This window comes from Parus major, chromosome 2 (genome assembly GCF_001522545.3).
Source record: "Parus major isolate Abel chromosome 2, Parus_major1.1, whole genome shotgun sequence".
In the NCBI taxonomy this organism is placed as follows: Eukaryota; Metazoa; Chordata; class Aves; order Passeriformes; family Paridae; genus Parus; species Parus major.
Window position 1 is genome coordinate 3,963,580 of NC_031769.1, and position 23,993 is coordinate 3,987,572.

Sequence of the window (23,993 nt, forward strand, 5' to 3'; positions counted from 1 at the left end):
CACACAAGCCTGCCTCTGAGAGGGAAATAGCCAGGTGGAATCTCACTCTGTTTCCATGGACAACCCGTCCATTATCACCCAGGTGACTAACCCCAAAGAGGAGGAGATCCTGTCCTGCACTCAGGATAAAGGTGAGTTGCTTTCTGTTTTTCTCCATGATTTTTTTCCCACCCCCCCCGTTTAAAATTGCACGTAGTAACAACTCGCATTCTTTAGTAGCCGTATAATCCTCTCCAGGCTGCTGGGAATAGAGGAGGGTTTGTTGGGTTTGGGTTGTTTTTTGTTGGTTTTTTTGTGGGATGAAGGTATTTGTGTGGAAGGATCTCTGAAACTGCTTGCTGGATACAGCTGAGAACTTGTTAAAAGTGTTTAAATACCGAATTTCATCAGTCATTAAAAAACATACTCTTGTTCCCTGAGGTTTGGGGAGGTAACTTTATAAGGTGGTCACTGTAGTTAGTGCCCTGCTCCAGGGAAGGGATACCTGTGCTGGGTGTGTTGGAAGGTTTTGAAATACAGTCTGTAAAGATTTTAAATTCTTTCCCCCTCTCCTTTTTTGTTTTCTTTTAAACCAGATTTCTTTCCTATATTCCTCCCTGCCTCCCATTTCAGAATCTGTGCAGCTTTCAGGTTTGTTGGAGGTTACTTGTGCTTCTCAGAACGAGACACAGGCTGCTTGTAAAAACAGGCTCTATTTACTCCTTAAATAAATAGCTGTTGCTTGCGTAAGGCATCACACTTGGACTGGGTTTTACTCCCAGATGAGATGAATCCAGCCAAAGGAGCTGCTTCCCTCAAAAGTCTGGATGTTGACGAGCGCCCTTAACCTTGTTTGCTTTCGGAAGCTTGGAGCAGCTTGGGGCTGTAAGTGGTTGTGTCCTTGTGTTTGGTGGGTGAACAGGAGGGTTCAAGCTCTGGGGGCTTGTTCAGGGTTTTGGGAAGTTATTTGGATGTCACTTTTATGTTTTGTTACAGGCAAAGCTGGTAAATAGAGGAGAAAGGGCAGAAATTGGAAATAAAGCGTTATGTCCATGTTCCTTGGTAGGTACAGTCAGATCTCTAAGTGGTCATCTAAAATGGTAGATTGATAGATCTCCTCCTGAGATTGATGGATTTAGTGCCCGAAAAGCTTGCATTTTTGTGTGGCTCATCTTGGAAATAGTGAGGGCTCCTGTATTGTTGGGGAAGTTGCTCCCAGTTACTTTGGACTGTAAGGCCATACATGAATTCTGTCTTCTTGCTTCACTAGTGCTGACTGCAGAAGTATGGAGATAGATTTTTAAAAAATAAAAAAACCCGTCACGTTTGGAGGGGTGCTTGAACAAAAAATTACTTATTTTCAGCATAGGAGTGTTTATGTAACTCTTTAATTCCTTTTGCTTGTGAGGTGGTACTTCCACCACGAGGCCTGGTTTGGCTCAGGAGATTTCTGATGCTTTCCTCTGTTTTGGCAATGTAGATCGTGGGGTATCTAGAGTAAATAAGGTGCTGTGCTCTGCCCACCATGTCTCTTAAGGCCTGCTTTGGGGTACACATATGTGATGCTGTGCTCAGGTGTTGTGGTTTTAATGGCCTATATTATTGTATGCAATGGAAGAGTTTTGTTAATATCCATAGCAGCTGCCTGAAATTTTAGTGTAAAAAAGCCAGTTGAGACAAGCAGAGGAAGATTTGACAGCTCGGAATAAGAGTAGGCATCCACATCAAACAAGTGGCTTTGGAGTCCTCGGCAGAGCGAGTGAAAATATGCATCTAACTTGCATAACTCTGCAGTAACTTGCATAATGTGCATTGTGTTCTTGCTATTGGTTTGTCTTTGGTAGAAGATCATGATGGTCTTTGCTGCAGAGAAGGAGCTTTTCAGGCTTCGTGTTAGGGCTGGGCTGGGGGAGAGGGGAAGGAGGGGAGCTGGAGTTGGGGATGAGGAAACTCCAGCGTCATCTTCAAGCAGGAGGTGAATTATCTTTTTATTTGGCTTTTTGGGGTGAGTTTTTTTGGGCTTTTTCTTACACTGTGGTCGCAGTGCATGCGTTGGATTGACGATGAGCTCTGTGGTAAGACTTTCAAATCACTCCAGAGCAACTTTTGCAGCGGGAGAACTGCGGGTTTGTCCGTCCTGGGCTCTGGAAGGAGAGCGCTGCTTGCTCCAACCTCCTCCACTACAGGTTTTCCCAGCGCTCGAGGTACGGAGCTTGTGGGAACCCATTGCTCTCCCTGGCGTGGCTGCACATCGCCTCACCCAATTTTCTGTCCGATTTGGGACAGAAATCCCGGTTTTAGCAGAGCCTTTAGGTCCGGAGAGCTGCGAGAGCGAGCGAGCAGAGACGGGGAATCCAGATAAGGCTCCTTACAGGAGGCTGGTGCTGAGTGAGTCTTTGCTGCTAATTCAGGTTGAGCTCAGTGTGTTGGTACAAAATGGCTCACAAATATGTTAAGGCATTAATGAATTAACTCTTTGTTTAATGAAATCCAGGATCAGCTGAGCCCGAATTCTGGAATTTTGTGATATGGTGAAATCCAGCAGCACTGTGCTGTGTGAGCCAAGGCTGTCCAATTTAATGAAAAGCTGGGGTTTTTTTTCCTCTGAGTTTAGCATTTGGCTGCAGAAGTAAATTCCAGAGTACTAAGTGGCATGTGGTGGCTTTGGGAATCAGGGTTTTCTTAGGGTTGTTGAGACCTTGTGTTGGTGTTCCTTGTGGAAAAAAAAATAAATTATTTTCTCGTTGTTAAGCTGGAGAGAGGCAGTTCCAGAGTAACTGAGCAGCTGCTAAATAATACATGTGTATACTCCAAAGTTTTGATTTTTCTCACAAGAATTTTTTTAAAAGCTTTTAATCAGATATGAGACCGTCATTTAGCTTGGTTGAGTTTTTCAAAATGTATTTATGTTTTAAGAGGAATTCAGTGTGCAGTAGAGGCTTTTGGCAGACTTCTGTGCAAGGGAGCGAGGCTGGCAAGCAACAGAGCTGCTTCTCCGGTCCTGAGGCAGTTGTTTTTAGGTAAATACTGTGTTTTGCAAATAAAAATGCACAAGCATTTTCTTGCTAGCCCAGGTGTATTAAAAAAATAGCTTTTAAGAAGCTGTGGTAGTTTAAGGTACGCTAAGAGGAATTTGCTAACGTTTATTTTTTAAGAAATAGCAAAAAAATTTGAAGGTGGAAAAAAAACAGGTCTTGGTATGTGAACCATTCCCTAATTTGTTGCCACATGGTGGTGCACTGGATTTAGCTGTCTGTCAAAATGAAAGCTGAGCGTGGAAGGTTTGCTACAATCATAATTTTATTATTATTATTGTAAGGTTCTCAAATGAGTATGGTGTCGGTGCTGCTGGGGGATTTTTGTCCCTATCTGTGTTGTTAAGTTAGTTCTGGGAAATAGAAGCTTAGTTTCCCCAACTGGAAGTGATACTTAAGTGCCTGGAGATACTTTGAACACCATATTCATGGAGAATTCCATTCCCTGTTAGTTTTTTAAGTATCAGAAGTTACTACTTCAGTTCTTTGCTGAAATATTTTGTGTTGTGGTCATCTGACACTTCTGGAAATTGGGAACATTAACTAACTTGAAGCTAAAACGGAGACCTAAGTACGTGAAAAGAGGCTTGTTTTGTCAGGGGTAAATGTGAGCAGCTAAGAAAAATATAAATAAAGAAGTAGAAATTAAAACTGAAAGTCTGGATCTCTACAAATGAGTACAGATAAAATCAACTGGTTATTTAATTTTTTTATTTTTATTAACTCCTATTACACATAGACCTCTAATGTGAAATCTGTATGGTTAAATGTACAGGGAACTGAGCATTGCTGACAGAGCTGCTCAGAGTGTCACGTTGAGAGTGTGGTCACGGATGGGCAACAGGCATTCAGTCCAAAGAAATCAATTTCCCTTTTTTTACCTGCCTGCATTAATTTGATCCTCATAAATGATGCAAATTCCTGGCTGGTTCCAAGTGCCAAGTTAAATAGTAGAGAAAAATAGTCCGGTCCCTTAGGTACCTCCTTCAGGCTGTGGGATTTTGTTTTCTGTCTTCAAATACATCTTTTTTGACTTCTATAAAATTTGCCTGTCAGCTGAGTGTCTATTTTCAGTTATTTAGAGTAACAGACTATTTTAGTGTTCCTGTGGATGTGAATTGTCTTCTGCAATAAATTACATGAAAAAGGTTCACAGTGGAACCTGAACCATTAGAGTTTGTTTTTTTAAATCGCAGTGTGAGTTCTTGAGGATATTTTCACAAACTTTTTTGCCTCCTTTTCTTTAAAACAGAGTTGGAAAAAAACAGCAATGAGAGCAATATTCATTATAATTTTAAATAAGGAGTTTTGAAGAGCTCAAGTTAAAAGCCAAAATAAGTGTCTTCAATTGTGTCTTCAATAAAAAAAACAGTTTTGAATATAGCTGGAAATACTTTGAATGTACTTTTTTGCCATTACATCACCAGGATTCAGAGTACTCAAACACTTGAACATATGTTAATGATCCTGAGACATTGTCTCAACAGATTTTTATAATATTGACTTCAGAATTTTAACACTAAAGTAGCATTTAAAGGAGAGAAAAAAAAAATCCACTGGAATGTGAGTTGCTTACAGAGGGTAAAATTTTAAATCATTAACTAGTGACATAGTTGTTATATGAAACCAGAGTAGCCATACAGTAGGTTTTATGTTCCAGGGAGACTGTAGTAACCTTTAGTAACCCAAGATTTGATTTAGGGTCGCAGTTAAGAGCAGAAGTGCACTGGCAGATGGGAATGATAGTTTGCCTGAATATCAAATATTCGGTCACTCTGTAACCTGCAGTGTGATCATTCCTTCACAGTGCTTGTCATCACCTCACATTCGTACTGGCTTCAATGAGGTGATTTAACTAAAGTGTTTAGAAGTTTAAGTGCCTTTAAAAAGAGAAGGAAACCCAACAAAGTTGGCCTACATTTTGTTAATTCGGTATTCAGAAACGCAAATAACATTTTCTGACATAATCAGTAAAATGCGGCGTGATCGATGCCACGCTTCAGCTTTCAGAGTTTAAGCCAAACATTCCAAATAAGCCTCTGGATAACGGGTCCATTTTTGTTTTTTTTAAAGGGATAAAAACTGAAAGGCTGAGAAGGCAAAAGGCCAAGAGAAATGAAACTCCCTGACTTGGTCATGGTTGCGAAGGACGTTCTGTTGCCCTCATAGATAGTTTTGACTGTGGGGAGATTGCTTTCACCTCATGGAACACTTAATTTATGAGTTTGACTGTCATGTAAAAGTTACTGTTCTGATGTGAAAATGGTTGCAAATCATCTCTGTCCCACAATTTTTATGTATATTTGTCAAATCTTAGCTATTCCCACTGTAAGCAAGTGCAGTTTTGTTATCTACTGAATTCTGAGTTGTTGGCAATGGCCACCATGGTTGGGATTCAGGATTATATTTTCAATTAAAAATCCAGTTTCAGGCAATCCTGGATATGGAAATGATAGCTTAAGGGTTGAATTTGTCCATTACTCATGCCCAGCCAACAGAGAATTAGACAACTGTATTTGAAGTTTTTCTGTCCACAGGAGCTAACATTTGATTTTAAAAAAAAGAAAATGAATAGGGAAAACAAAGTCAGGTCTAATTACCTACGTTCTTCCTTGGGTTTTGCCCACTGTATGAATCAGTAAGGGAAAATGTGGCTCATCTCTGTTTCTCCTCCCTGCCTGGGGGATATATCTTGCAGGGAGAGCAGTGAGGAATGTGGATGTGTGTAGGACCAGAGGATGAAATCCTGCCTTTTGGGACTGTAGAGCCCAGGCTGAGGCTGCTGGTGGGACTGGGAATAGTTTTGGTGTTTGAGATGGGCTCCCAACCTGCCCTGACCACTCCTGGCCGTGGGTGCTCCCCTGATGAAGTCTGAGGGTCTCTGCCCACCTGTTTGGGGGGCTTTGTGTGTCCCCTTGTCCCAGCTCAGAATTATTTCCAGAAAGGGATGGAATCTTCCAAGCTGAAACAAAAGAAGGGCTGATGAAACTACAACGGGCCAAGCCCGTTGAGATGTTTATAAAGATCACATCTGGATTGCTGGGGAGGATTGTAAACCATCCCATGCCTCTCAGCAGGGGAAACGTGGCTGGAAGAATCTCCCAGAAACATTCAGCAACATCTCCTAAGTCTCCATGAGTTGGTTCTAACAGCTGCTCCAGATCTAGGCTGTATTTCCAGTGCTCAGCTCCAGCAGGGTGACATCTCACTGGGTTTAAACTGCTTGCTGAGTCTCCCAGAGCTGTGGGCAGGCACAGAGCAAAGAAGCCTTTTGTGCTTTAATACCATCACAGACACTTTCAAGAGTTTCACAAATGCTAATCTATAAATTCTGCTTCTGCTGGAGTTTGAGGGGAGCTTGGTTTATTTTTACTTGGAGAGGTTGAGGCGTAAAACGGACATGGATGGGATGAATATGGAAAGCATAAGTAGCATCTAAATAGATGTGAATGGAAACACGTGCCACGTGATCTGCTGTGGTATAATTTTGGCCTTTTTTTTGTATTTCTGGAATGTTTGCTGTAAGACAAGAAAAAAAAAAATCCAAGTCTTATACAGTCCAGCCCTTTCAGTGCCAGCTGCTACTGTGTAACACAGATACAAGCAGTAAAAATATCAACTTTAACCAAATGAGCAGAGAAAGTCCTGTTCTAAAGCTTGTAGGCTTTATTCAGCCTGTTACCAAAATGATCACTTGCAAAGTGCCACTTCTTGTTTTCTTTGTACCAGATAATAAAGTATGATTTGTAAAAAAAAGAACCCAATTATTAGAAGTGATTGGCTGCACTAGAAACAAGAATTCTATTATCTAGAAAATTTATGGCAAGTTAAAGCTGAATAAATATATGATAGACTTGGATTCTGAGGGTGTCAGGGGGTTTGAAATGAGATTTTTTTATTTATTTTTTTTTTTTCAAGAAACTGTTAGTCTCTTCTGAATGTTTATTAATATATTTAAAGCCTGACAGATGGAAAAATAAGGCTCTGCAGGACCTACTTTGTACAGAGGAGCAGCCCCAAGTAATGGATGCCTGATCTGTCAAAATCTAATGTGTATGTGTTGGGGGTTGGGACAGTATGTAACTTTTAAAGGGTTTCTAAAATTCCAGGACAGGTTTGTAGGAGGCAAATACTTCATGAACCTCAGCCTGCAGTTGCAGTTTGCATATTGATGATACTGGTTAAAGTCAAGTCCTCTCAGCTGAGTAACTGGCCAGTTGTTTGCTGCCTCTGTTGCAAACCTTATTTTCCTGGTAGCAAAGAGAAGTATTGATTTTTATTCCCTGCCATGCTCTCCCCCACCCCCGCAGCTCTCTGCTTCCTGACTTGTCCTCCAGGATTCCCAGCGGAATTGGCAGTAAAACGAATCTCGCTGTTTCCTGGCCTGCTGTAATCTGCAGTAAAATTTGAAACTTTCTTGTTTATTTGATGATTTGCAAAGCTTGGCCGTTCCCTTGGTGTGTGGGACTCCTCCCCTGGCCTTCAGGAGCCAGAGGGAGGGATGTGCTTCCAGCTCTTGAGGATGAACTCCTGCCTTTGGGGACACTTTGGGGCAGATAAATCAGTTTATATGCTCATAATCAGCATAAAGAAATTCTGCCACAAAGTTGCTGTTACAGTGGATGCGTGTAGAAGAAACCAGGTGTATTTTTTTTAATGTTAGTAAAGGGTTTTTTTTAAAAGATACAAATATTATACAAAGTCATTCTGAGCATGCATTTAACAGTTGGCAGACAGTGCTGCTTTATTTCTGTCCACAAAAGCTGTCTTGTATTTTCATGCCTGAATATTTACATACTTGCATTCGTTACCCACGAGTGCACGTACATGTGGTTACCAGGGATCTGATTACAGGAAAGCTTTCACAGGATCACAGAATGCTTTGGGTTGGAAGGAACCTTAAAGCCCGTCCAGTTCCACCTCTTGCCACATGCAGGGACACCTTCTGCTATCCCAGGCTGCTCCAAGCCCCATCCAGCCTGGCCTTGGACAATTCTAGGGATCCAGGAGCAGCCACAGCTTCTCTGAGCACCCTGTGCTGGCGTCTCACCACCCTCACAGGGAAAAATTTCTTCCTAATATCCCATTTAACCCTGCCCTCTTTCAGTTTTAAACCATTCCCCCTTGTCCTGTCACTCCAGTCCCTGGTTCCCAGTCCCTCTCCAGCTCTCCTGGATCCCCTTCAGGCACTGGAAGGGGCTCTGAGGTCTTCCAGACCCTTCTGTTCTCTGGGATAACACCCCCAACCCTTTGTTTGTCTCCATGCCAGAGGTTCTCCACCTCTCTGAGCTTTTTCGTGGCCTCCTGGTGTTTCTGCAGCAGGTCCACCTTGGTAAAGCTCAGAATGGTGGGTGTAGATTTTGAAGTTGGTTTGCAGTGTGAGGTTTGCTGGTTTTTCCTGGTGATAGTGAGATAAAGGTATTCTGTAGAGGAGAGGTCAATAGTGACACATTCCTAGAAAATATTTAATCATTTATGTACTTGCTTCAGCCAAGCACAAAGAAAGGTCTAACATTTACAACATGGAGAGAAAGGTACAATTATAAAGTATCTCATTACACCTTTACAAAACCCTTAAAAATTTTAAAAATGGGCTTATGGGACTTCTTTCAACTAAAATCAGTTAAAGACACACATTAAAAATTTGATGAATGCAGTGTAAAGTGAAGCATTTCAGGGAAAACGCTTCAAGTATATATTTCACAGGGATTTTTGGAGTTAATCTTTGACCTTTTGATTTTTTTTTAAAATTCTCTTTTGCCTTGTTTTTCTTTTCTTGCTTTTTTTATCTTCTCATCAGAAGATCTGGACTGCAGCAGCTGCCTCTGTGCTCTGGTGCTGTTGAAGCTGGAGTGGCTGAGGTGTTTGGTGGTGGTGTCCAGGGGTGGTTCTGGTGTGTCTCTGCTGGGTTAATGGTTGGACTCCATCTCAGAGACCTTTTCCAAGCATTGTGATTCTGTGAGAAGCTGGAGTGCATGTTTGGGGCTGAGGTGGAACCCTGGACAGATTGTCTCCTGGGAAGTTGGCCAGAGTGGTGTAGGAGCTGTCTTATAAGGAGAGATGTTCAATGTGTTGAAATTTAGAAAGATAAAGGTCTTTTATCACCTCCAGTGGATGTTGTGCTGGTTTTAAAGGGAGGAGATGCATGAACAATAACCAAAATAATAGAGTAAGTACTCCAGGGCTTTTCCCAGGGTACAGCATGGCTTCAGAGTGAGAGGCAGAATGTCCCATTTGGGTTAAAGGAAGTGTTTGCTTGTGCTCTCATACGGGTGACCTGCGTAACCCGTGAAGAAATGGTTTCCAAAATTGCTTATCTGGGAGTTCCTAAACAGGATTAACTGGCAGCAATTTGCATTTGTTATAATAGATGCAACCTTAGAAAGGTACTGAAAACCAGTGTTACAAAGGTACTGATTGTGTTTCAGCATTTGAATTGGTCATGGAATGGTTTGGATTGTAAGGGACATTAAAGATCACCCAGTTCCAACCCCCTGCCATGGGCAGGGACACCTTCCACTGTCCCAGGTTGCTCCAAGCCACATCCAGCCTGGCCTTGGACACTTCCAGGGATGGGGCAGTAGAGGAAGGAAGGGTAAAATCTCATTACATAGTGACCAATTGAACACTTCAAGTGTTTGTGCTTGTATTTATCCTGAACTCACGGGCAGTTTTCCTGTGCTGGGTTATGGGTGCTGGAAGATGATTACCTTTGCCAAGTCAATTGGTGGCCAGCGGCCAGTTCTCATTACTTTTTATGATGTGAAGCTGATTTTGTTGAGAATCCACAAGTTGAAAATGATTTTGAGAGTTTTGGAAGTGAAGAAGGGGGGAAGGTTATGTTAGTTGGGGAATTAAGAAAAGAAAAGAATACTGAATGCAATCTGCAGAGCAATTCATTTGCTAATTACACATTGACATAAATTGGAAAGTCCCAGAAGGAGGGGGTTTACAGCATAACTGGAAAACAATTTGCATCTGTGTAGAGGTCTGTGCTTATCCACAAAGGAATGAGATTTTAACTGGATTTATTTAATCGGGTTTATCGTGAGTGCATAGTTAAGGGCTTCCTTTTTCCTCACATTGCAGGATCTCCTGTCTTTCTGGAAGATTCCCTCTTATGTTGAGATTAAATATGTCAAAGAAGGATGTATCTTGAAGTTTAATGGAGATTGAAAGTGAAATCTAAGAAAAACCAGGAAGTGTCCTTCTGAATTTTAGAGTGGATTGAATACATGAATGTTTCTGGCTCCAGATTACCATGATAAAACTGACAGCTTAATGCAAACTTGGCCCTGAAATTCAAATGCCTTTTTTTCTTCTTTTTTTTTTTCCTCCTGCCCTCTAAGAAATCTGAAACACTCCAGCAAATTCTTGCTGTCTCTATTGGGAAGGTTGCTAATAAGCAATTTTATGCACTAATTACATGGTAACTAGTACTGCTACAAAGAGCATTCAGTGTTAGTATTATGATAGTTTGGAGGTTTTTTTTCTTCAAATCTTTCATACTTGTTGGTGCCTAACATGTTACCCTACAGTTGCCTCCACTTTCCCTTTGGTAAACATGTCATGATGGGGAAAAGAGAAATTTGAACAAAACTAGAAATCAAACTTGACAGTTTTGAAAGAGGAATCTGTTTGGGTCTCATGCCTGTATTTACTTGTGCTGTTGCTGCTGCACATCATTATAAATTACCTGTTTAGCATCGTTCTGGCAGGCAAGGGAGCTCTGAGAGCAGAATGTTTTTAAAAATGTCACTTGTGGCAGTGATGGATTCTTTCCAGTGCCTTTAAATCAGTCACTTGTTTATCTTAAACATAAGAGCTAAATACTGTTACTATCTCATGATACAAAACTGTAATACTATTAAAAGGAGAAAAATGAGCTTTCAGACCAAAGCTGCCCCAGATGCAGGAAACAATCTCAGCAGATTCCTGAGGACCAGGTGTCCCTGGATCCCTCACTCAGGTGCCATTTCCATGGGATGTGGAGTAGCATTTAGTAACTAAAAAGAAGAGGTAAGAAGGAGGTTTTGCTTTATATTTTTTTAAGTGTCCTTTCAGGAAAAGTCCTAAATAGAGCAGAACTCTGCCATTTCATTTTGTGTAATATGCTGGATTAAGTCCTGAAGTACAAAACTTAATGTTGACCTTGTGCAGTTGTGGTTCTGTTCAAACACAATTTCCACAGTGGTGAATTTCTGGTGCCCAGATTGTTCTGGTTCTTTCCCTTGTCACCTAAAATTATTTGTTTTACCAAAATCTCCACAAATAACACTTGCAGTCTTCTTAAATTGTAAATCTAAAAGTATTGATTGGAGCTTTGCAACATAAAAAATAATTACCTGTGCTCCTAAATCCAAGAAAACAAAAAAACAACACAAACACCACCCAAGAATAAAATGAAGCAAACCAAAATAAAGCACAGAAAGAATTCTCAGCAGTATTAGCAGGGATATAAGCTTGTGAGTGTGAAACTACTCCTGGAAATGTCGAAGGTGACCTTGAGGTGGTGACCAGGAGGACACAGCAGTAGTTTTTAGCAAGGTGACCTGGCACTCAGCCTGCACAAACCACTCTCCAGCCCCTTGAGAAAGGGGGATGCTGGTGTACAAGGGTGTGATTTTTATTCTGAGTAATGTTTGTACTAAAACACAAAAGTAACTCTGGTTTTATTTTGGAAATGCCTTCAGTGGACACTAAAGGACAGATAAGAGTAAAATAAGTCTGGGCTGACTCATTGCAGAATGTGCTGAGATAATCCTGAATTCCTGTTAAGGTTAATACCTGTTTAGTTTAGGCTTTGTTTATCCTTGTGCTGTGGATAGGGGGTGTTGGAATTCACTTGAAATAATTTTAGAAATTCATAGGTAAAAATTCATTTTTTCAGCAAACAATGCACATAGTAATTTAAAAAAAAACAACACAAAACAACTTTTTTTTTTCTATTGCTGATGGTGAAAGGCTGAAGTAAAATGTTTCCACTGGCCACTTAAAATACCAGGTGGAGTCAGATGGGAAAACAAAATTTTATGGTGCTGTTTTTAAACTGTTTTCCAGTAATTGTCAGCCCAATACATGCTGCCCTTTAAAAAAAATACTCTGCAATTTTTGTTATGAAGATGATTTCTTAAGTCCCACTGTAGGTGGTCTTTATATGAAAGCCTTCAAGTAACAAATGGCTTTACCTTCTCTTCTGCTAATAAGGTCAGTAAAGGTTTCTCTTTTGGATAATAATAACAACAAGTTTCAAAGGCACCAGAATGCAGAGTGGAAAACACGTTCAGAGTTATCAGGTGATTGGCAGCTGCTGCTGCTAGGAAGTGTTTTACAGGAATAAACTGGTTTTCTTGCTTTAATTAGGACCATATGTGTACAGCAACTGTGATTGTCTGGGAAGCTGCATCCTGTATTTTCAAATGGCTGATAAAATGTTGCAGTTGTGGAAATGACTAGCAAGTCCAGTGGGCAGATGTCTTGGAAAACCCTTTTGGTTTTGCTTTCTATTTATTCATTCAAAGCAATCAGACATTGACTGAGGTTTGATAGTCTTGTGCTGTAACAAAATAAATACTGAGTATTCTTCTCAGGTGATAAAGTAGCTGTTTGCACCCAGTATCCAAAAAACATGTCTAAAAAACCCACCAAATTTGTTTACTAAGCAACTAAAACACCTGTAAATTGTCGTTTTCTTTCCATGCAAAGTCTGCATGGATTAATTTCTCTGAAATAGTTGTGTTGCATGGTAAATAATAGCAAAAAATATATTGAACAGGAGAAATGAATATGAACACATTAAAGTCTTGATTTGTGTTTAGTGAAAGGGCCCATCAAGTATTTGCTAGAGGGGTCACTTTTTAATTCTAGAAACAATCAAAACCTGTAGCTGAAGGGAGGGCTTGGATGCTGGACCTGAAGATACTTCTTTGGCAATTTTTGGGTAAAAGTGACCACTGACACCCTTTTCTCTGGAGAACATCCCATCTATTTATAGCACTTCCCAGAGGATAAATGCAGCCCTTGGAACAGTCACAGAAAATTATACCAACGTGCCTCTAGACCATGAGCTGCCTTTTGGTCCAAGTGGCCAAATACGCCACTTTTCTTGATTGCTGGGGTGGCCACATCTTGTTATTCCTGCCCTGTGTGCAGCCAGGAGGTGCCAGGAGATGTCCCAGGGCTCTCCCTGCCCATCACTGGCTGGGGATTTGGTTTGGTTTGGGTTTTTTTCTGTGTTTGTTCACAAACACAACTGTGTATCCATTTCAGCCTTTCTCAGGAGAAGCTGAGCCAGATGTTCTGTTGTCCCTCAGCTGTGGATGTGTGACTGAAAGAGGCAGTGCTCATCTCTGATCCTCCCAATTTGGCAATAATTGTCTTCTAGACAAGGCTTTCTGCCATCACTGGTATTTTTGGTTCAGTCATTTGGCTTTCTTGGAGAGGTCCTAAATAATGCAGTACTTAAAAATCTTGTAAGACTTTTTCAGTCAAGTATTCCAACTGTTGCTGGAACCATTTCCTTATCTGAAAAAGGAAATATTGCTGTGCCTTTTCCTTACTAGCTGCTCAGGAACAGGAGAATTTTCCTTTTTTTGGTTGATAAAGTTTGAGGTGAGGTCATCTTCCATTTTATTCCAGATGTTTGAATAGTTTGTGTTTGGTGCAGTTTTTTTTTATAAAATAATGCTTGAAGGTCACTTCCAACCTAGTGATTCTGTGATAATAAAAGTTTAAGGGTGTCTTTGTCCCATGTGCATGTAAATAAAGTGGGTTTGTTTTAAAAGTTGGTGGAGGAAACACAGGTGCTGTAGGATGCAGCTGATCCCACTGTTGCACTTGTCTGCTGTAGGATGACATGAATCTTGGGCACTCCATTAAGAGTGAAGAAGCCTGTACAGATTTTCACTGACTTCTGTGCAAAGATAAGTTAAATGGAGTTCAAAATCTTAATTTGACAGCTTTGTCACCAGCTTTGTCAGGCTGTGTGTCAGCACTGGGGTTTGGCTCCATCGCAGTGTAACCAGGGATACGGACTTGCAGAGTGCCACCATTTAGCTCCTCTTCACAGGAGAGGGAGAAGAGAGGAAAACTTGGCAGGAGAAATTCAGTGGTTGGTGGTGGTGTTCTGCTTCTCTAAGTTTAGCAGCCTTGGGGGTGGTTGTTAAAAATGAGCTTTCAGATTTTGAAACCCCGTGTTGGGGAGCAGCGTTAGGTAACGTGGTGCTTCAGCCTGCTGGAAGTCCATCAGTGCTGCCAAAGCCCCAACACCTGGGTGAATTCAATCAGTAATTCAGTAAAAATGGAAGAGATTTAAAAGCTCTCCCCGTTGCAGGCAAGAACTGTGTCTTTTGCTCACGGATGAGCTGGAGGCAGAGTATTTAAATTGCGGTTTGTGGAAGTTTCATGTCACACCGAAGTCCCGTCGCTCTGCTCCATAGAAGCAAACCTGATCTCAGCATCAGCAGGGACTCGTTGTTTTGCCACTGTAGAGAAACTTCTTGTGTCTGTTACGCAGCCAGGAGAACAATATAGAGGGTTATGGAAGGGCTGCATTATTCCAGGGGCCTTTTGGATGGTTTTCACGGTTTCTATAGGATGTTAGCAAATCGCCCATTGCAAAAAGCTGCGAGTGAATTCGATAAAAAATCACCTCTCCTAATTCTTTCTCTGATGGATTTTGTCAGCTGCCTTCCTGAGTGAGTACCACCAACTTTTTTTATGTTTATCCTTTAGCATCGCCACAAAATCTTGTCTTAATTGCCTGTTTCTGAATTAAATTCTTTTTGCAAGACCGGGATGCTTTGCATGATTATTCAGGAAAAGTCTTTGTAAGAAATTTTTCATTTCCTGATTTTTTGAAGGAAGAGCATTTCCTGCTCTTTTTCCTGTGCATCTTAAGGGAAATCAATACTCAGTTCTGAAAAGGGAGGGGGATTCATCAGGGATAATGACTTAACACTGGCTGTAGAGGGAAATGGGAGGCTGTGAAGTGAGGGAAGAGATCACATGAACACTGGATTCTGACTGGATACATCTTCTATAAATTTTGATAGTCCAGGGGACTGCTAATGGGGAAAAAAAAAATCAAAAGCTTGCATCCCACTAGAAGAATTCTATACTGTCCTATTCTGTGCTGTATTTCTCTTTCAATGTATTCAGGAAGCATAAATTTGCTGCACTCACAGTAAAATGAAATTTTCATAGCTGTTTAGAACTAAGACTTTTTATTGTTTTTAATGCATTTCATTGGACTTTCAGTGATTTTTGTCTTCAGGGTGCTCTTGTCAGTGGAGAGAAAGATGCAGCAATGGGGAAGCCTTGGCAGAGCTGTTCCCATGGCTGCTGTCTCCCTCATTCCCATCCTTCTCCTCTTGTGAACTTAGAGCTGTGATATTTTGGAATCTTGACTCATCCTGCAGGTATTTGTGCCTTGGCCCCTGTACAGGACTTAGTGTGAGCTTAGCTCTGGTTCAAGGGGAGGCATTAACACAGGTATTTGTGTTTTGGGTTAGGAGGGAGTTGAATTTACGGCCAACTTGAAACCCCTGCCCTGAAATTCTCCCTTAGGACCAGATTAAATCATTCTGCAGACTCAGCTGTGAGCTCGGTGTGATTTTAGTGGGGCTGGTCTGTGGCACTAAGGATAAAATTTAGCTCACTGCTGGAGCTTGGCAGAGCAAGATTCATGATCAAAGTTTGCAATTTGGGAAATATTTACAGGGCATTTAGCAGTTAGTGGAACTCTAACACTGTTCACCCTTTTTCTGTGATCAGTGATTAGCAAGGTGGTATTTTATTTCCACTGGCAGAATATGAGATTGCTTGCTCTGCCTCTACTGTTACTGTCCCAGGAAGTCATTTAAGGGAATGAGGATGCCTGAATAGTTGGGATCTAGAAAAAGAAGACAGGCCAGTATTTCTACAGTAAATAGAAAACTGAGAAAAAGGAGAGCAAGGTAACTAACAGAAAACTGGAGGAAAGATGGAGGAAAGCTTTTAAGGAATTCAATGTGATGTAAATGTCAGTTTAAAAAAAAGGAAATCACCTTTCAGGTGTCACACAAGCCCTTTTTAGGTTTTTTTTCCCTTGGCAGTATAGGTTTTCTAGATAAAAATACTAAGATTTAATTTTCTGCTGTGGAAAAGAATTTAAAAGAAAAGGCTTATTGTTCATACAAGACTGGCAGACTAATGTTAGGGATTTTTTTTTTTTTTTACGAAGCAGTGGGGTTTTTAATCCATTAATGTTATTTCAGCCATGGTAAATGCTTGTGTATAATTCTCTAAGTAGCTGAGGGTTACTTTGTGCTCCTGTATACACATGGAACAACTGTAGGTAAATACCTGTTGCCTACCTTTGGGTTAGGTACTGTGAGAGGAGGTTCCAGGCTCATGGCACTGTTCTGGAATTCAGGTTGGAAGGGACTTCTGGAGGTCCTTGTTCAAAGCAGGCCTAAGGATGCTCTGAGCATTCTCCAGTCAAATTTGGAGTATCTCCAAGGATGGAGATTTCACAGCCTGTCTGGAACCTTATTTGAGTGTTTGACCACAGTAATTCCTAATATTTAGGAGGAATTTGTCCTGCTGCAACTTGGATCCATTGCCTCTTCTGCTGCTCCTGTTTGTACCACCAGGAACCTCAGTCCGTGTTCTCTGTAACCTCAGTATCTGTATCTGCTTAAAATGTTGACCTAGATGTGCAAAGAGGTAATAAAATGCTTCTTTGTCCAGTGTTTCCCTCTCAGGCAGTTCTGTGTTTACTTAAATATAATTCATCTGCAAAGATCCTTCTCTTCCACAGTGTTTGTGGTGATTTTCAGTTTAAAGCCAGCGCTTCATTCTATCCTCACACTTGGCCTTGGCTGCATTTATTTCCTGAAGATTCTGTATAGATTCCTCTATAGATTCTATATGATTCCTCCTTAAAAAACAATAACAATTTTGTCATGCTCTCATCTAAGCCATTTTTTGGTTTAGTATAATCATCTGTTGGAAGTAGCTGCCCTATTGTGTGTGCACAGCTTTTAAGGTTTTTTAGAGTAAATAAAAATCCCACTTTCAACTAAGTCATACTACGTGTCAAAACCCCCTCAGAATTGTTAAGTCACTTCATTTGGAAGGGGTGTCCATCTTTTCCAGCAGTCTTTTGATAAAGATTTACTGTGCTGGTTCTTGAGACACTCTACCCAAGTTACTGAGTATTTCAGAAAAATCCAAACTGTTCAACTCTCAACTTTTGTATTTGCCCAATGACATAGAAAAATTATTTTAGTATGAACAGCATATATTCATCCTCAGTCTTGATTTCAGATGAAGTTTGGATTCAAAATTTAGATGACATTCTTTACCTCTGAAATTCTACTTCCTCTGCTTGAAAATCCGGCAGTTCATAATATCCCGCAGCAGTTTTACGTGGCACTTTGATACATTTTCTGTAAAACACACAGAATCTGAGTCTTTATAATTTCAGCAAGTATGAGAGTGCCTCTTATATAGTGTAGAGTGAATGTGAAGAAGCTTTGGGCAGAAGTATTCCTGCTCTGAAGAAAATTAGAGTGGGGACTTTAATGGCACAAGGTGATTATGGCCTCCTCCAGAAATGAGATGATGGTGCATAAACAGCTCAGTGTTCCAGAGCAAGAAGCTTAAATGAGGGGTTACTTCTAAATAAATTTAGATCTGACAACATTTTCCATTGTTTTTTTAATGGTAGTTGGTTGGTTGGGTTTTTTTTCATAAATGTATCAATTTAAAATAGAATTTGAGGTCATGCTGTAAGGTGGTGTCTGTGGGGGCTTCATGTAGAGAAGGTTGGGTTTTGAGGGAATGGCAGCAAAGAAAACCTTGGTGCTTTGGGTTTGGGGGACATTTTCAACTCTTCTTCCCTTCAGTCTGTTCTTATTTGCTGAATCTGCCACTCACGTCTTCCTTCTGAGGTTACAGAAAATAGCTGGGGAGACTAAGTAGGGAATTTTTTTGTGACAGTAGTTCTGGGAGCCTTTTTTTTTTGTTTGTTTTGTTTTAGCTTTTGTGGGTAGGATAATTTTCCTGCTGCTTAACTTTCCTAGGACACATAGGAAAACAATATTCTAGGTACTGCTTTTTTTGCCTATAAGACCCTGTGGTCTTATTTTACCACAGGATCTGCAGAGGTAAAATAACTCAATGCTTCATACAGCTTGCAGTTCTCACAGCCTCAAGAAGAATTTTAATAATAATAATTATTATTTTAGCCTTTAATCAGAATACTATGAATATTATTTTTCAATGCAGAAGATTGAGAAAAATTAGATGCTAGATATCCCTATAGAAAATCTGCACCTCATTTTACAAATCCCTGTGAATCCTGTCTTCAAAGAAAAAAAAATATATAAAATTCTCTTTGTATCTCCCAATAAAAATTCTGACATCTTTTTTTTTTAGCTTCAGCTTTACATTTTGCAGTGCCCTTTGTTTCATTGCTCTAACAGCATCTAGTCCATGAGAAGCCAAGTCCAAACTGCATCATGATGGCAGGTTGCTTATACTCTGTTAATTCTCTCAAATAAAACAATTTGTGTTAATTACTGCTTGGGTTTCTCACATTATTTGGGCAAACAGCTCTGTTACACTCAATAGCACATTTTCTGATTGTTTGTTTGTTTGGGGAGAGTATTAGTGTTTCCCTTCAGTGTTTTGCATTAAGATTAACATATCATTAAGCTGCATAATAAGACACAGTCTTTATTCTTGTGCAGTAAAATGACAGGGGAAGGCAGGGCATAGTCTTGCAGTTTAGTCAAGAGAAGTTAAAAAAAAAAGAAACAAAAAAAAATCTCTGAAAGCAAATTAGTCAGTGACTTGGGGCTCTGTATTTCGGGATAGCAAGGCCCAAACTGAAGTATCTACAGTAAAACTCATGTTTGTGGAGGTGGATTATTTGTCTATTATTGCCAAATGTTCCAAAACACGGACTTTTAGTACCAAATTAATCCATGCAGCCAGGTTTTGCATGATGTGGGGAAAAGGTATTCTCTGATTTATAAGCACTATTTGGTATATTTTATAATAGATTGTGTTCTGTGTCTCTGGTATGGATTAATTGAGGTCTCTCTAATAACTGCAGTTAGAGAGATTAGCAGTTAAAGAATCTTTGCTTTTGGAGATGAGAAGTTAATCTTTGACAGTATTTTTTGACGTGTTACTGGAAATCATTCTGTGCTCGCTCTGCTGCTATTTCCAGCATTTGTTGTGGGGCTCATTTCAGCAAAACTGCTGTCAATGAAAGCCTCATGAAGCCAAAAAACCCCAGCAGCTCATCCATGTGTGTTGTATCCGTGGAGTTAAGCACTTCACTTAAATGGAACAGAGAATTGCATACACAAAAAAAACTCTTTTTAGTGGGATGCTGCACCTCAAATCCTGTGTTCAGACTTGGAGGGGCTGGAGTGTGTCCAGAAAAGGGAATGGAGCTGGGAATGGCTCTGGAGGAGCTGAGAGGGCTCACCCTGGAGAAAAGGAGGCTTGGGGGGAGACCTTCTTCTCCTCTATGACTGCCTGAAAGGAGGGTGTAGCAAGGTTCAACCTGTTCTTCCAGGGATCAAGTGACAGGACCAAAAGAAATGACCTCAAGTTGCATCAGGGAGGGTTTAAACTGGATATTAGGAAAAAATTCTTCATCAGAAGGGTTATCAGGTGTTGAATAGGCTGCCTGGGTGAGTGGAGGGATTTAAAGGACATGTAGATGTGGCCCTTGGGACAGGGTTTAGTGCTGGGTTAATGGTTGGACTCGTTGATCTTGGAGGTCTTTTCCAACCTAAATGATTCTGTGGTTCAGTGATTCTGTGGTGTGACGACCTGCTTGCAGCCTCATCTTGTTCCTTCATGAGTTTGGCTCCCTTTATAACCTAAGTTTAAACAGGAGTTGTATTAGGCAAACTTAAACCACACAACCTTTCTTTTTTATTTCATGCTTTGTAGAACTTTGCCTTTAAAACGTGTTTCCACATGGAACAGATGGTGGTTGCTCCTCTTCTGGGTTTTCATGAGTGGCATATTCTCTTCAGCTCCTGTATTGACTAGTACCAAAAAATGTAGGACACTGGGCTATCTACTAGCAGTGCTCCACTTAAAGTTCAATGAGGAAAAAGCATTTAGAAATCCTGTGCTCTGAGGTTTCAGAAAAGCTGCTTCAGAAGTTCTTGACACATGTGGGGTTCTTTTTTCACCATGGAGCCTTGTGGTGCAGTCCTGGTAGCTGTCCATTCTTGTCTGCCACTGATAGTTGGTGGCTTCTCATTTCCTAAAACAAATGGTGTATTGGGAATGCGATTAATAGTTATTTTTACACCACTGTCCACAAAAATCTGGGTTTATAATGAGCACTTAGGCCTTCCTTAAGGCGGGTTATAGCCCCATTGCTTAAAAATGGGATCATCAGGCTGGAAGTTTCTCAGGTCTGACCTCTCACCATCACCTTCACAAGTGCCACTGGTTCTCCTTAGGATTCATCCACCCCACTCTCTTTTTGACTTCATGACCCACTTGTAGAGACCAATGTGCCAAACAGGCTGTTAATTGTTGTGGTTGCTTTAGCTGGGGTCTGAAATAAGACAAGTCGTGATGGAAAGGTGATTGCTTATGTTGAAAACCTGATAGATGAACATGTCACCAGCGACACAGAACACGACAAATGTGCCTCCAGTCATTTCATTCATCACTACAAATGTGATTCTCTTCATCTGCTTGGCATGGATATATATGCAGAACAGATTTGAACATTCCTGTGTCAAGTGCTAGTGTAGATTGAGTGTGGTGGTAGAAACATTTGTTGTTACAAGAGCCTGTTTTAAGTTTGGGGACCTCCTCTGTCAGCTCTGTTGTGTGGTGACAGTGGTTACTGCTTGAGACGTGATGGGAACCCATTGGTGTCCCTCTGAGTTGTCATTATTGGCCTGGAACATTCTGTTTCTTCTTTTTTTTTATGCTGTTGAACTCTTCAGGTCTCAATTTCTTAATGTTATAAACAGCTGAGCATACAAAGTAATGTTCAGAAATAGCATGTTTAAATTAAAAAAAAATCAGCCTGGGACAATCATGAAACAATTTTTATCTTTTCTTCTAAGGATGTTTAATACTGATTAAAGTGTTGGTGGCCAGTTTATATCCTACCTGGAAGGAAAACTGCAAGGAAATACATAGGTGTTGTGCATACGTGTATTATACCAATGTGCACCACACTGTCCTCAAAAGTTCACTTAAAAACACTACAAAATTGCACAAATGTTGGTTGTTTGTTGTTTTTAATCCTCTTTCACAGACATACAATTTTATAATTAGTTTTAAAAAATGCTTAACCAACCAAGAGAGAAAAAAAATTAAAAAACATTCACCAAAAAAAATAGTTGGATTTGGTGTGGTTAATTCCAGAAGGGCAGCCTTGGTCCCAGTGACAGCTTTCTTAGAAGCAGCTGGGCAGAACTGGCCCATGTTGGATTAGAGGGGACATGTACCCTGTCAAGAGGTGCTTTTGTGGGGACCTGAGCTGAATTCCAGATCACTTTTGTGGGGACCTGAGCTGAATTCCAGATCACTTTTGTGTGCTACTTTCCCTCTCTGGCAATTTTTAAACTCTGAACAACATAATATGAAATTGTCTTGGTAGGAAAGTAAGATTCATCCCCTATGGTTTAATATGCCCCTCTCAAAATGACTTCCATATTTCATGTGGATGTGAAGATTTGTTACAGCACTTAGGTTTTTAAATATCTGAGTTGTGCATTGGTGAGAAAGGATCGGTGTGAGCCACAAGCTATGGGAGATGTGGTTGTTAAAAGCTGTGGTTGTGAAAGGAGGGGATCCTCCACAGGCAGGAAAATGCAGGGTCTGTCACAGGAGGGGATTTTGGTGTGGACAGTCCTTCACCTGTGGCAGGTGACACCTCTGTAATCACAGACTCACAAAATACTTTGAGTTGGAAAGGGCCTTGGAGCTCATCCAGCTCCACCTTTTGCCGTGGTTCCACCATCCCAGGCTGCTCCAAGCCCCATCCAGCCTGGCCTTGGACACTTCCAGGGATCCAGGAGCAGCCACAGCTTCTCTGGGTACCCTGTGCTGAGGTTTGACCATCCTCACAGGGAATAATTTCTTTGTAATATCCCATCTAACCCTACCCTCTTTCAGTTTAAATCCATTTCCCCATGTCCTGTCCCTGGATCCCTTGACCCCAGTCTCTCTCCAGCTCTCCTGGAGCCCCTTCAGGCCCTGGAAGGGGCTCTGAGCTCTCCCTGGAGCTTCTCCTCTCCAGGTGAGCACTTCCAGTTCTTCCAGGCTGGCTCTGAGCAGAGAGGCTCCAGCCCTTTGGAGCATCTTTGTGGCCTCCTCTGGACGGTGATTCCAACAGATCCTTGCCCTTCTTACGTTGTGCCTGTTGTTTTAAACCCCAGGAGAGTTTTGGAGATGCTGGAGGAGACTGTCCATGGTCTGTGTTCAGACTCATGTACGTGTTGAAGGGTGGACTGGTGTGGAGAGGAGCAGTGATGAGGATCCAGGGCACATCAGTGACTTTGGCATTTGCTGTTTGAATGCTGCTGCCCTGGGCTGTGGGACATAAAACAATGTACCCTAATTCTGTCCTTGCTCACCCTCAGGATCATGTTCTTGTGTGCTGGGGCAGCCAGCAGCCCTGTGAAGGGTCTCTGTGACACTGTAATTAATATTTGAGTTTAATATCTGGGGTTATCAAGATTGAGATGAAATGTTAGAAATGACAAAACTGACAAATAAATGGTTTGAATGTCTGCAGCACCAGAAAGCTGCTGCAGCGGACAGGTTTCATTAAAGCTCATGTGTCCCAGCAGAGCAGGCTGTAAAGTGAGCACTGCTGGGGTCAGCACAGCCACACTGCAGTGTGAATTTTCCTTGGAAAACCTTACACATCCTCCCTGTGCCTTCACTGGAGGCCTTAGCATTTACCCCGTGTTGGGTGAGTGCTGCAGGGATTCCAGCCACAAAAGGTGCTGGGGAAGGGATTTTTTGGCAATAGACACAGCAGGCCGTGATGTGCAGCACATCCTTCTCATATTCCAGCAGGCTTTGATGCAGGAAGGGCAGCTGAGAGAGATCCCTAAAGGCATCACAGGACACGGGAACAAAAGTGGGAGGTGGCTCAGAAAGGGTGGCTGAAATTTGGGACATTTATCAGAGGTTTGGAGAGAGAAACAGCAAAAACATTAAAATAGTGAGCTGCAGGGTGGCAAACTTCAGTAAGCTCTGAGAAGCTGGAGACATGACTCAGTTCCTTCAGATGCAAATCTGAAAGAAAAATAGGATTTAGGATGATATAGCAGTTTAACAGAGATTTTTTATTGTGAAGACGGGCACAGGCTGTGCCAGCTCAAATGAGGCACAGAAAATATAGTAGTTCACTAACTTGATAAGTTTTTCCAGCACAGGAGGAAGGAAGGAAGCCTGCAAAAAGTCTGCCCTAGTTTCCAATAGGGATAGTTTGAGCAAGAATATTTTTGCTTCCCTGATATTTTTGGATGTTGTTTTTAAATTTTTTCTTAATTAATTTTTTATGTTCCCTGTCTTGTGCTTGCCAGAACATGCATCTGGCAGTGGCTGTGGAGAAGGCAAATCATTGGCAAAATGCTGTAGTAATGAAAGGAAGACAAAGGAGATTTGGTTTGGTGCTTAGAGCAGGAAAAGGGAAGTCACCAACTTCTGATGCTAAAATATTGTATTAAATTTGGGGCAGGGAAGCTTGTATCAGTCTTTGGCTATGACTTTAATTGGGAGCAGATGGTAAATTAAATCACTGGGTGCCTAGTGGCTGGTGTGAAACTGTACAACTTCAGAACTGTGAGCTGTTACCTTTGACACCCTGGGAAGAGTAAATAAGCTTCTAAAAAAAACCCTAAGAACTAAAATAGTGCTTAGGCTGCCTTATTCATAATTTCCAATTTCAGTTTTCAGAAAGGAGCACAGAAACTTGAGAAA

General features: G+C 41.1%; 1 protein-coding gene across 8 annotated transcripts in view; it reads left to right on the top strand.

The window, feature by feature from the left end:
• Positions 1 to 23,993, top strand: part of CTDSPL (CTD small phosphatase like) — a 79,612-nt gene continuing 55,619 nt past the window's right edge. For 3 of the 8 annotated variants that reach the window (XM_015618147.2, XM_033520067.1, XM_015618150.2), the window contains exon 1: positions 7 to 131. In XM_015618147.2, the coding sequence (XP_015473633.1) occupies positions 56 to 131 (76 nt within the window). In that variant the 5' untranslated portion in view covers positions 7 to 55. Of the gene's footprint in view, positions 132 to 791; positions 865 to 1,010; positions 1,042 to 23,993 lie in introns of those variants that run through there. The other 5 variants (XM_015618144.2, XM_015618149.2, XM_015618152.2 and 2 more) reach the window with 3 other exon arrangements.